General features: G+C 31.6%; 2 protein-coding genes across 8 annotated transcripts in view; one reads left to right on the forward strand and one right to left on the reverse strand.

The window, feature by feature from the left end:
* The window catches only part of LOC109854681 (bumetanide-sensitive sodium-(potassium)-chloride cotransporter), a 13,296-nt gene extending 3,651 nt beyond the window's left edge, over positions 1-9,645 (forward strand). For both annotated transcript variants that reach the window (XM_020428025.1, XM_020428034.1), the window contains exons 2-19: positions 711-860; positions 1,360-1,420; positions 2,894-3,158; positions 3,702-3,955; positions 4,098-4,212; positions 4,339-4,664; positions 4,834-5,065; positions 5,171-5,292; positions 5,381-5,580; positions 5,751-5,898; positions 6,035-6,276; positions 6,352-6,563; positions 6,726-6,849; positions 7,018-7,121; positions 7,260-7,374; positions 7,477-7,625; positions 7,755-7,869; positions 8,138-9,645. In XM_020428025.1, the coding sequence (XP_020283614.1) occupies positions 711-860; positions 1,360-1,420; positions 2,894-3,158; positions 3,702-3,955; positions 4,098-4,212; positions 4,339-4,664; positions 4,834-5,065; positions 5,171-5,292; positions 5,381-5,580; positions 5,751-5,898; positions 6,035-6,276; positions 6,352-6,563; positions 6,726-6,849; positions 7,018-7,121; positions 7,260-7,374; positions 7,477-7,625; positions 7,755-7,869; positions 8,138-8,273 (3,070 nt within the window). In that variant the 3' untranslated portion in view covers positions 8,274-9,645. The remainder of the gene's footprint in view (positions 1-710; positions 861-1,359; positions 1,421-2,893; positions 3,159-3,701; positions 3,956-4,097; positions 4,213-4,338; positions 4,665-4,833; positions 5,066-5,170; positions 5,293-5,380; positions 5,581-5,750; positions 5,899-6,034; positions 6,277-6,351; positions 6,564-6,725; positions 6,850-7,017; positions 7,122-7,259; positions 7,375-7,476; positions 7,626-7,754; positions 7,870-8,137) is intronic.
* On the reverse strand, positions 6,729-13,072 carry LOC109854690 (ATP-dependent (S)-NAD(P)H-hydrate dehydratase). 6 transcript variants are annotated; one of them, XM_020428096.1, is made up of 3 exons: positions 12,636-13,072; positions 11,453-12,216; positions 6,729-6,811 (listed from the first exon to the last, which is right to left on the reverse strand). In XM_020428096.1, exons 1-3 carry the CDS (start codon positions 12,707-12,709, stop codon positions 6,774-6,776), a joined length of 876 nt encoding a protein of 291 aa, XP_020283685.1. In that variant the 5' UTR covers positions 12,710-13,072; the 3' UTR covers positions 6,729-6,773. The 6 variants fall into 6 exon arrangements, with proteins under 6 accessions (XP_020283685.1, XP_020283655.1, XP_020283645.1 ...); XM_020428066.1 differs by lacking the exon at positions 6,729-6,811 and having other exon boundaries at positions 11,170-12,213; positions 12,675-13,072; XM_020428056.1 differs by lacking the exon at positions 6,729-6,811 and having other exon boundaries at positions 11,170-12,216; positions 12,675-13,072.
* Between the last annotated feature and the right edge of the window lie 995 nt (positions 13,073-14,067).

The raw sequence follows: 14,067 nt of genomic DNA on the forward strand, positions 1-14,067 counted from the left end.
TTGAAAAATATTTATAATATGTTATAATATATTACATATTATAACATATTATTCACAGTAATATATATTAATATATATACATACACAGTAATATATATTTTACCTTATGTGTTTATTGACTGACCGACTTAAGTGACATCACGTAGAAACTAGAAGAATTTAGGAATTACTAATAGCGTCATTAATTAAATTTGTAATAGACATAGTTTTACATATCCGATTCTTTTGATTTATTAGTCGAAGAAATGTCCTCAGTATTTTTTCCAAAAAACGTCAATGTGTTGCCTTAATTGTCCTTCTAGTTATCACTCAATAGACTCTTAGACCGCGCGCTATTGAAACACGTCATACTTTCTAAAATTGTAGAGGTAAATTTTTCCAATGTTTTACATATGTTATGCATTTAAATATTATCACTATAAGTATTATCACTATAAAATCTCTAGAACATAATATACATATAAATAAAACTATACTAGAATATAAACTTTTTTTTACGTATTTACTCTGTTTTGCAAGCGTTGTTACGTCAGTTCAATGTTTTGTCACTCCACAACTGTTATCACCTTAACTACTTATTGTTTTGTGTGTGTGCATGTGTGTTACTTTATTACTTAACTGTTTAAGCAAATGAACAAAAACGACTTGCATAATTCGCAAGGACAACTCGAAAGTGATCAAAATATTGCTTATAAAATTGTATATTTTAGATATAGCGGGATGGAGAGTCGGTTTCAGAGAGAGAACAAAACATCAGAAGACGAAATAATTGGACAGTTTCAGCAAAATAATAAGAGAAACACGATGACGCTAAACGTGAGCGGTCTGTGGGACGTAGGTCCGAGATTGGATCATTATAGGTATATTTCTAAATACAAAATGCTTTTTTTTCTCGGTTTTCTATTGTGTTTGAATGTCTTACAATTTTAATATAAAATATATTATATTTCAATTATTAGTTCAAATTTTAATATATATATATATATGTTTTTCTCTATAAAGGCTTTTTATGTTCTAATCAGTATATATTCTTATCAATATTACTATTTAGAGGATTTTTCTCTTAAAATAAGAAACTCTTCTTGGCGCCAATTTTAATATAAAATATATTATATTTCAATTATTAGTTCAAATTTTAATATATATATATATATGTTTTTCTCTTTTACTTTTTTCAATATATTGTGTTTATTTAAATCACAATATTGAGAAACTATTAGCTCTTTTGCGTACAGTGGTTCCAAATATTAAAACATCATTAATATGATTTTTATCCAGAAAAGATTTAATTTGATAAATTTGATGAATTTGTTTCGTCCATTTTTACGACATTATTTGTCACAGCAATTTCTTTCACAGATTAAGTCGTCGAGCGAAAAGACCATCTCTAAGCACTTTGCATGAGGGAAATCTCATAAAAGTAAGAAATTTCATTCACTTTAAATTCTTTATTCTATTTTACTTGCATTCCTTTTGTTATAATATTTTTTTGGTACACATTTGCAATAATATTTTTGATAGCCGATATGTTGTTTTTCTTTTGTTTTTATAAATGTATCAAATATGAATTTGTATCAATATAAACGTTAATAAAAATAGCAACAGTCGAATCACCATTTCACCACTTGATAAATAAATAATGCATTTTTTATAGAAAATTTTAATTATTATTTTTATTTTACTAGATACAGAGATATATTTCAAAAACTTTCATTATAAAATAGGCTACAACGACACAAAGCTTATCGGTTGAGTACACTTGAATATTCATCGATTTTGATTGGCTCGAAGGACGTATTCAGAATTTTGCTTCACGCGTTTAACACGAGTATTTTTACTGACAATTATCTCTATATTAATATGCAATATTATATATAAACTACTATTATATATAAACTACTTTTGTGCAAACATCTACATTAAAAGACATTTACATCTTACAGTCTATGATCAAATTTTCATCAGATTTTCAAATAATATTTTATTTAACTTACGCGTTAAAATTTACAGAAGTGTTAAAAGTTTGAAAATTATGTGTGGCATAAGTAATAATCTGAAAAAAAATATATATACATATAAGCAGAGAATGCAACTATTTTTTGAAACTTTCTTGAGTGTTAAAAGAGTGCTAGAATGTGATTCTTATACTCTATTTCAAAGAAACGATCGAAGGTGCAGAGATAACAAGAGGAAACTAGCTTATTACGTTTACACAGGAGTAAACAACCGTCTGACGAGACTAGGAGAACTCATAGAATTGATGAATAGAGTTCTTGTATACGTAATTAAGAAAATCTTTTAATTGTGTATTTTACTTTTGAAATATAAAGTTAAATGTTAAGTTAAATATTTTTTGTTAAATTAATATCAATATATATGTGATTTTTGAACAAACATTTATTCGTCATATTTTATTGCTTTGTCATATATTTTATTAAAATTCTCTTTAAATTATTGTTGATAACGTTTGCATTACGTTTGCATTCTGCATAAAAATAAGAACTCTAAAAATTAAAAAAAAATACTTACAAATTAGCGAAGATTAATTCGGTTGTGTAAACCAAATCGGCTACATATTTGTGCAAGATATTTTTTTTTTTTTTTTATTTAAAACGTGTAAATGAATAATTAATACACATAATTTGAATTAACTTCAATTAGAAAATTTTTTTAGGATGCTTAGTTTGCATCACATATACATATACAGATGAAATATCTACTTTATATGATTTATAGACGCGTTTGATCTAATTTTTTCAAACTGCGTTTCTCGTGGTTAGTAAATTTTAACAAGATGTATAATATTGAGTGGCATCGCATTTTGACCGACATCAAACTGCGCAACGTACATACGCACGTGTAGAATTTCGCCTCTAAATAAACACTGTTTCAGGAGGCCAACGCTGTCGAGGCCGGACAGGTCGGGAGCGTCGGCGGTCAACAGGGTCACGTCGGAATAAAATTAGGATGGATCCAGGGCGTCCTCATACCGTGCCTGCTGAATATATGGGGCGTTATGCTTTTTCTGCGGCTTTCGTGGGTTGTCGCTCAGGCTGGCATTCTGCAAAGCATCATCATTATCGGAATATCGGCGATTGTATGCGTCATTACGACGCTTAGCCTCAGCGCAATTAGCACTAATGGGGAAGTAAAGGGAGGTGTGTTACGGCAACGCATTCTGTAATTCTTTTTTTTTTCTGAAGGAGTGGCATCGCGCGCTACTGCTTTATCGTCCAATATACGGCCGTCGTTAGACGACCGCACGTTTTTCTTAAACGGAGGGAAATGAAGTTCTCAATATTTATTCAATTTGAAAAATCGAGGCGATTTGTCTTGTCGACAATCTCGATAGGCGGACAAATGGATGATTATTATTCACCCCTTCAATTTTGTTACATATTCTTTGTTTTGTTCGCAAGATTGCGCGTCATACGAAATGATATTGGCGTAGATCAGAGATAAAAAGTTCCATTTGAGAGAATATATCTTAGAAGATCTTTAAACATACGATATGATAAAGATTTTTTGATGAATAGTTTTTAAATCGATTGAACATAACAAATTAGCAATCTTAAAGATTGGAGATTTATTTATTTAATACATTTGATGACTTATGAATTTTTAACAAAATTATTACTCCAGCTATATTTATATTTTATATACGATATGAAGATCAACAATAAAAAATGTTCAATTTACAGGTGGAATATACTTTATTATATCTCGTTCTCTTGGACCGGAGTTTGGCGCATCGGTCGGCATTGTGTTTGCATTCGCAAATGCTGTGGCAGCTTCCATGAATACTATCGGTTTCTGCGATTCCCTGAACGATCTACTGAAAACATACGATTTGAAGATTATAGATAATAGCGTGAATGACGTTAGAATCATCGGTATAATAGCACTTATTGTTATGATTTTTATCTGTGCAATTGGCATGGAATGGGAATCAAAGGTATTAAATCTCTTTTTAATTTTTAAGAAAACTTAATGTACATATATCGAATTGCATTTATCCGTTATATACATTATACTTTTTTAATTTATTTTCATAATCAAAATCCAAGATGATTGATTTTTCTATTAATTTTGATTAGGCACAAAACTTCCTTATAGCTGTTATCGTGAGTGCGATTTTTGACTTTCTGATCGGAACCATTGTAGGACCACAAAGTGACGAACAAAAAGCGAAAGGTTTTGCAGGATTTTCGGGTAAGTATGATAATAATACTGCGATATACAACCTTGACAAAGTGACACTCTAATTAAAGTAATTAATAACCATTTATTGATTTAGTATAGTATAACATTTATTTTCATAAATATTATTATTTTTAGCGGAAGTATTTAAGAACAACTTTGGACCAGACTACCGCTACTCCGAGAACAACAATCAAACTTTCTTCTCGGTATTTGCCATCTTCTTCCCATCAGTCACTGGAATTCAAGCAGGTGCAAATATATCTGGCGATCTGAAGGATCCGGCGAGCAGTATACCGTTTGGAACACTCCTGGCTCTGCTGATCTCAATGTTTAGTTATGTGACTTTTGTCTTTTTTGCTGGCGCTGCGGCTACCAGAGATGCAGGTGATTTCGTGAACAATACTATTGTAGAATGTGTTCCTGGGATTAATTGCACTTATGGATTACACAATAGTTATGCGGTAAGATACTGAATACTGATATTTATAAACGATCAAATGAAACAATTAATCTACATGATCTTAAAGTTTTATATTAAAAAGTTATGAAAAAATAATAGTTTGATATTTTATTTACAAAGTTATTTTTATATTTATCTGTTTTTCTTTTATGCATGTGTTTAATTTTAAGGTAATGCAATTGATGTCTCTTTGGGGTCCGCTAATTTACGCGGGATGTTTTGCTGCTACTTTGTCAACGGCACTGACAAATTTGTTATCAGTGCCAAGGCTCATTCAAGCTTTGGGTCAAGATCGAATCTATCCCGGACTAATTTTCTTCAGCAAAGGATATGGAAAGTCGGGAGAACCTTATCGTGGATATATTCTCACGTTTGCCGTCGCGGCTCTATTCCTTTTAATCGGTGAAGTGTCTATGTTATATTTAAAAATTAATCAAAGGATATATAGCGTACCTTCTTGTTATCGTTATATCATGTAAGTTTTTAATTATTGAATTTTTTTTTTAGGTAATCTCAATGCGGTTGCTCCGCTGATCTCGAATTTTTATCTAGCATCGTACGCCTTAATCAACTTCTGCACTTTTCACGCAGCACTGATTCGGCCACTCGGGTGGCGACCTAGTTTTAGAGTAAGTGTTTAAAAATAATTTTTTAGTTAGTTTTTATAAATTTTCTAACTTATAACATCATATCAATTTCTCTTCTTTCTTTTTACAGTATTATAATACTTGGTTATCTTTAACTGGATTCATCCTTTGCGTTACGATCATGTTTCTTATCGACTGGGTGACTTCCCTCGTTACTTTTGTCATTATCTTTGCTCTGTATCTTATAGTGGTATACCGCAAACCAGATGTAAATTGGGGCAGCAGCACTCAAGCGCAAACTTACAAAACTGCACTTACTATTGTCTATAGGTACTATTGAAAAAATAATGTTATTTTGTAAGTGTATTTACAGTAAAATAACTCGACACACACACACATACATCCAGATAAAAATTAAAATCTATTTTCTATTTTAATAGGAACATCTTTAAGAAATGTATTTTTTTAAGCAATATATCTAAAAAATTTATGATTTTCAGATTAAATTCTATCGATGAACACGTGAAGAATTACGCTCCTCAAATTCTCGCACTTACGGGACCGCCTTGTGCAAGACCCGCGTTGATACATTTAGCAAATCTTATCACAAAGAATAATTCTTTGCTAATTTCTGGTGAAATCTACCCGGTATTATTTTAGTCTATATTATACGCTAACATTTCATGCTTATATTTCTTTTCTTTCTCTCTCTCCGCTTTGCTCTCTTGCTCTTGTTCTCGCTTTCGCTCTTAGTTACATAAAAAATAAAACAGTGCAATTTCAGACGACATTACCATATCGGCTACGTTCTGCACGTTTAAAAAACGGATATTCCTGGTTGCATCAACAACGGATAAGATCATTTTATCACATAGTAGAGGATTTGAATTTAGAACGAGGAGCCGCTGCTTTAATGCAAACTACCGGCGTTGGTAAACTGATCCCCAATGTAGTTCTTATGGGTTACAAAACACATTGGTCAACGTGCAATCATAAAGACTTACAAGAATATTTCAACGTTCTTCAGTAAGTGATCATCTACTTTAGACTTATAGTTAGATTTGCAAACGCTTATCAATTACAAATGTGACATTTTTTTAGCAATGCATTCGATCACAAATTGGCTGTAGCAATCCTGAGAATTGCTGAAGGTTTGGACTGTTCTGGCATTACGAATATAAATGGAGAAAATGATGAACACGGGCCTCTCGCGCAAAGTAGCTATGATTTGGCAGGAAATACTTTGATGCATGCTGATAGCGATCTCTCCATGAATTCGCAGATTCCCAGAGTACAAAGCGTGCCAACAATAGGTAAAATGTTTTTATAAAATCTACAAGTATTGTACATGTATGTTTTGTGTGTGTTTGTGTGTGTGTACAATTATGTATAATAAATAAGATAAACAAAATTTTAAACTATAAAAATATATTAAATGTGTTAGATGTTTATTTCAGTTTGATATTATTTTTTAGGTACAACATTTGTCTCGTCCACGGACATGTGTCCCGTGACACATGTAATCAAAGATTCTTCACTACATTGGAACGTTCGAGAGAACCTGAAACAGAAAAAAAAACGTGCTGCTGAAAAATTGCTGTAAGTAAACAATATCAAAAAGATAAAATAGTTTTAAGTTAAATTTAAAGAAAAATATATATTTGCAATTATATCTTCAATTAATGTTTTTTACGGGCAAAAGATTCTAAAATTAAATCAAATTGTTCTTGATATTTGTCATTAATAATTGATTATTCGTCATTTTAGCGACAAACGCAATGGTATGGCTTCCATACCAGAAAATATGACAGTTTTTCAGCAGAAGCATAAGAAAGGAACAATCGATGTGTGGTGGTTGTACGACGATGGAGGTAATTCATAAAAAAAAATGTACTCGCGAGTGAACAATTGAGATACATCGAGTATTACTGTAGATATGCGTTATCTCAATTGTTCATAATACACTAAAATCTTTGGTTCATTTGTAAGTGGCGAAAGTTGTTTGGCAGGTCTGACGATTCTCCTCCCTTATATAATCAGCACACGGTCTAACTGGGAACATTGCAAGATGAGGATATTTGCTCTGGCCAATCATAAACAGGATATTGGTGCGCAAGAAAAAGAGTAAGCATGAAAAACCTAAAATATATTACGTTATATTTTATATATTATTTAATATTAATTATTATAAGTTAAATTACTACATATATATTAAATATCATATAGAATGGTAGAGATAATGTGCAAAGCTCGAATCAAGTACACCAGTCTGAAGATGGTAGACGACATCAGCGTCGAGCCAAAACAAGAGACGCAAACTTTCTTTGACAAATTAATATCTAACTTTCGAACAAATGGTTCTTCTGAGAATTCTGGTACGTTATTGAGACAGTTTCTGATGTAATAAAATATATCTGATATGCATTAATGCAGAACTGTGTTATTAAATATAATAACACAGTTATACTTCGTAGTAATATTTAATAGCTATTATTTTGTTTTAGAAAACTGTTATGTCACTGATCGCGAACTTCAGACTTTACGGGATAAAACGCATCGACAATTGAGATTGCGAGAATTATTGTTGGAGAACTCAAATCAGTCCACTTTAGTAGTTATGTATGTATAACAAACTAGTAAACTTTGTAATTCCTCGTATCTACACATTTTTTCCATTTATATATACATTTTTATAACAAAAAATATTTTTAATATATTGTGTTTACTATTAATCAAATTTTCTATTTTCTTCTCATAACTTCTATGTGTAAAAAATATTTTATTATAAGAAATTACATCTATATATTATATATTCTTTGCTATGCGTGTAGATTACATCTAAAAGATTTTATTTTATTGGTCTTCAAAGCTATTTTGTAATGTGCAGGTCTTTACCGATGCCAAGAAAAGGTGCAATTTCGGCACCGTTGTACATGGCCTGGTTGGAGGCACTCACAAAAGATATGCCACCCACGATTTTGGTACGGGGAAATCACACATCTGTGTTGACGTTCTACTCGTAGCTATGTAGATTGTTTTCGATAAATATATATATATTTTACTCGAAACATTTTATACAAACTTCCATTAGATGTTCATTAGACGCTACATGTTATGGACGTCCAGTAGATGTCTAATGAACATTATGTCTGTGTAAGATATTAGCTATACTACAATGACTCGCATAAATGCTGATGTGATCACGAGAAATTTGTCTCAATATGTTGAGAAGCAGTTAGTTTTACATGAACGCACAGTGTATTTAAAACATTTATGCCAAAAGATCCAATGCCTTAAAGCCGAAACACAGACTTTTGCATAACGCATAACGCATAAGACATAAGAAAACCAACCAATCCAGCTTTTCGTTTTCATCCCTACTTCTTGTTCTAGAAAGCTTTGATTGGTTAATTCTCTTATGTCTTATGCATTATGCGTTATGCAAAAGTTTGTGCTTTGGCCTTTAACGTACTCTTGTATTTTATACTTGCACTTAAATTCGATACACTTCATAATATTTAATCTTATAATTGTAGATATGTTTTTTGTAAATTAGAGTTAAGAATCTTATAAATGTAGTAAAATATTTCTGGTACCTGTAGAACAATATTTCCCAACTATTTTGACTTGCTCAACTATTTAATATAAGATGTGTTATTGTTAAATATTTAAGTATATAATTGAGTCGATGTGATTGCAGATAGAGCGAAATGCATTATAACTTAATTATTTTAATCTTATATTAACTGATAATATATATATAAAATTTATTAAGAGTTAAATTACAGTTGAGGTGTAAAAGATTTGATAAATATAAGAAGTATTTATTTGATTATAATTTATTTATTGATTAATAATAAATCTATATACATATGTGTGTTTTTTAAGTTAATACTTTCGGACTTTTTAAAGAGACAGTACGCATCGGTTCAATTATAACGATAGAGCAAACATATTAAGATTTTTAGATGAGAATAATAGATTGAAACAGCAAACATATAATACAAAATCAAATTTAAATAATCATAAATAAAGAATTGTCAAAAACGTATATTAAACCTAAGAAAGATAAAAAAAATCTATAATGTACACATCTAATTCAGATATTTTTCTTTAATGTAATAATGTAATATCCTTTTTCGAGTACAATTAGTACACATTGTTATCATGTTGGGAAATACTGTGATTAGCATGAACTGTATTTAATTCAATTATATTTTTTGCAAAAAATATGTAAAAAGTAACATTAGATAATCGATGAAACTTTAACTAGCGTTCGAATTCATTTGATTCAAGCAATTGCTGATTATGGTTTTAATCGATCGGTTTTATATAAACTTTGTTTCCTACCGAACTGTGTCGATAGTGTATAGACGACTTAGTAACAAACTTAAAAGAAAAAAAATATATATATATGTATATGTATATACACATACTTGAATTGGAAATTGATAGCGATCTCAAATATGTGTATATATGTATATATAATATGTGTATATATTATACGTGTGTGTGTGTGTACAAGCTACATCTATGACTGCGTTACACACACACACACACAATATAAATAGTTTTTTCTATATAACTTTTTCCACACATACATAAATTTTATAATAAATATTTAAGACAACTTACACAGTACAGATGTGATCTTGACTCATTAGAACATTGATTTATTTTATATAAGGTAAAGACAAAATGTGTATATTTGTCATAGAAAAATATAATATACAAAATATAATAGACTTTTAATAAATAACCTACATTCATTTTAATAAAAACTCTCTTTTATATATTATTAAAACACATGTTTTAAACATAATTTTTATTACAATTACTTAAGAGATTCGGCTCTAGAAGTTTAAAACTTAACAATAATGTGAACGGTAATTGAGAGCCTTACATTGAATATTCGTTGCGAAATTAATATATACAGGGTGTCTCATAATTGCCGTTTCACCGCTTGTAGGCAAGAAGAAGGGGTTATTCTAAGACAAAAAGTCCTATACCACTTTGGAAGATGCACAATAATTAACGAGATATGAATGAATAAAGATCCGCTAATCAGCGTGCATCCAGCGTAAGAGGAGCGTAAGGACAGTCTAGTCTTTCTCGCGGATAGCGAGCTCCCTGAACGCAGCTTATATGCTGTTTATGTATAGGTGCACATGCTATTCTACCAGCTCCTCCCATTCCACCGCAACGGCGCGTCCGCGCGAAAGACTAGGCTGTCCTTACGCTGGATGCACGCTGATTAGCGGATCTTTATTAATTCATATCTCGTTAATTATTGCGAATCTTCCAAAGTGACATAGGACTTTTCGTCTTAGACCTTCTTCTTGCCTACGAGCGGTGAGACGGTAATTATGAGACATCCTGTATATTATACATACCTATATATATGTATTCATATCTTTGTGTATTCATTTCGCTTCGAACATCCAGCGGCTTTTAATGACCGTTCAAATTATTGTTATAAGTTTTATTAAATAATCTTAGTTTTTACTAAAAACAAAATTTTTAAATTTTTGTTGTGATTTTAAACCTGATACAGTGCTGTTTAATAGCAATTATTGATACAGTATAATAAAAAAACAAAAATACTTTTTTAGAAAAGATATTCTTAGAACACAACATTTAGAAACATTGTGTAATTTTCTTTGATAATGTAATTTATTTATGTAATAAGCCTGTATAATTACATGTATATTACAATATATATATTTATGTTGTAATTATACTTTTATATAAATGTTTTTTACATGTAAAAATGTTTTTTATATGTAAACAGATAAAAAATTATAAATATATATAATTAATATATATAATTTAAATATACATAATATAATTATAAATATATATATGTATATATACATATATATATTTATAATTTTTCATCTGTTTACATATAAAACACATTTTTACATGTAAAAGACATTATATGAAAATATAATTGCAACCAATGATTATGATACATTTTTATATTACTTGTTGCACTGTGTCTCAAAAATCTGGTTAAAAACTGGCTGAATATGTTCTAGCATATCAGATGTCAACATGCCTCTTTGTTTTAATTTAAAGGCTGATGCATTGGATTCTCGAACTAATCTCGCAGCAGCATAGCATGCTATTATTGGAGGAGACAAAGCGCACTCATTAGTTTTTGCTGAGATAGCATAATACAAAAAAACACTTAGAGAACCAGCCAAAAGATCTCCCTGACCACCGCATCGCCTTCCTGAACCAGCTAGTCCACATGATACGATATCGGTATCTTTGTGGCCATCCACTATTATATCCTTGGCTCCTTTATGCAAAATTGTTACAGTCTTTCCAAGAGCCTCTGCTACATGCTTGACATCAGAAGTTTTGACTAAAGAAGCAGGCGATGCTGTCTTGTCCAGCACTGCTTTAATCAAACGACTGAACTCTATTGCATTTGGAGTCAAAATAACTCCTGGATAGTCTTTAATAATTTCTGGCTTTTGACAGACTAAGAATAATGCATCTGCATCAATAATTAGAGGCTTTCTCATCTCACGGCAGATAGATATTAATTCAATAATAGTTTCGAATATCTTTTCATCTCTGCCAAGTCCAGGTCCAATCAAGATAACATGCAGTCGATCAAGCCAAGGTCTTATATGCTTTATCGCATCATACTGATCCAATACTGGATGAACTATTGGTTCTGGACTGAACGATTTGATAGGAATGCTAGCATCTTTTGTACAGAATATGTGAACAAGATCAGCACCAGTTCTTAGTGCACTCATGGCTGCAAAATAAGGTGCTCCTGTATATTCTGTGCTGCCACCAAAAATTCCAATTCTACCATCTTGACCTTTGTATTTTGTTGTATTTATTAAGTTCGGTATCACCTTGCGTATTTCCTTCATTAAATGCTCATCCATTGATGGTGTAGACATTGTAGACATTTGTATAAGTTTTTTTTTTATGTATCTGCTGTAGACAGAACAAATAATAAAATGCTATTTTTAAAAAATTGAAAAAAATCGAAAACATCTGCATTGGGTTACAAAATTGATATTTAATAAAACTTTAGATTCTTATAAACTAACTTTAAGCAATAAGTTTGTGCTATTTTTACATGTTTTAATTACCAGTAATGCAACAATTGCAATTATCTGTTTCTTTACATTTGGAAGAAATCAAACAAAATATGCAGCATTATAAAACAAAAATAAATAAAACTTTTGTTCAAAATACAAAAGAGTTTTCTTTCATAGCGCAAAACTTTCACAATGCGTGTGTGTATAACTACAAATTTTGTAACAATTTGACGAAAGTAAATAAAGAAACGCAACTACAGACAATCGAAATTCAAAATTCTACGTTTTCAGGTAATTGACATATCAATGTACCAAGAAATTGACAAGTCAGAGTCAGACGAATGTGAATACCTGATACAACCATAAAAACTCATGAAAGCGGCCATTTCATTGTAGTCTTTTTACAGCGAACTACAATCGAGTAAAGGCCCATCTATATAAAACGCAAACGCAGATCGCAAAAAGTGGGGGGTCGATTAGTGTGTAGTTACGCTGTAAATATTTTTGGACAATTGTCGGTGTTTTATATCACATTTTCGGTGTTTTACACCACTTTCTTATTATTATCTGTTAATTTAACAAATATACAACTCCGTGGCTTGGTGTCAGGAACCCAATCCACGGTTTTAGACCCGGTTTCACAATTCGCGGTTAACTCGAATTAACCGAAGTTCGACTTGCTGAGCTCGGTTTAACGCGTTCAATCTTCTTTGTCAAATCTTCGCTAACCAATCACAGTTCATGTTTAGGAAGAAAGATGCGTTACGCCGAGTTCAGCAAGTTGGGCTTCCGTTAATTCGAGTTAACCGTCAATTGTGAAACCGGGCCTTAACCTATCATCAAAAAGACGTAGAATGGCGTATGGACTAGCTTTGTAGGTCCACTGAGCCAAAAGAGCACCAAACAAAACCTAGGGGATCGATTCTGTATCACGCAAGGTTTGTTCGCATGCCCCAACATGCTTCTACTCGACCCAACGCGCCCTAACAGCGAATTCGGTAGCCTGCATTACTGCGCACTAAGTGCGACTTTTTTTTATTGAAAAAGCTTTGAAGTTTCATTAAAGTTTCATTGAAAAAAAGCGCGTTGGAGCGAATAGGAGCATGTTGGGGCATGCGACGCGAACAAACCTGCAGTGTAGTGAAAATTACAAAAGTGAGCGAATTCACTAAAATATCTATGATCTTATTGGTCAACACCTAGTAAATTGGCTCGCTTTTGTAATTTTCACTACTTTGCATGGATACAGAATCGACCCCAGGCTTGTTCTACAATACAGTCGTAAGCTGTAAGTCGTAAGAAATTGATCACAATCACAATCGATTATTCTTCTGTGATTTATCTGTGATTGCTCTATTTCTTGCAACTTACAGCTTACGACTGTATTGTAGAACAGGCCTCATCATTAAGGCCTGGTTTATGCGGGCAATAACTGTTAACTTATGCCGGAACCGGTAGAGTTTAACTATAGGATTCCAATACTTCTGGTTATACGCATTCGGCAATTTCGTATAAACAGAAGTATTAAAATCATATAGTTAAACTTTACCGGTTCCGGCATAAGTTAACAGTTATTGCTCGCATAAACCAGGCCTAATTGTCATGATACACATTAGGTTTGTTCGGGTCGCATGCTCCAATGTATACCACAGAGCACTTGGATCACTAATACGATGGCGGTTGAGGCAGATAAGTTCATGTGCGCTAACGTCCAGTGACACGAACGATCTGAGGCACTTCTCCT

Source organism: Pseudomyrmex gracilis, unplaced genomic scaffold (assembly GCF_002006095.1).
Source record: "Pseudomyrmex gracilis isolate BER0280 unplaced genomic scaffold, ASM200609v1 scaffold_3, whole genome shotgun sequence".
Taxonomy (NCBI): Eukaryota; Metazoa; Arthropoda; class Insecta; order Hymenoptera; family Formicidae; genus Pseudomyrmex; species Pseudomyrmex gracilis.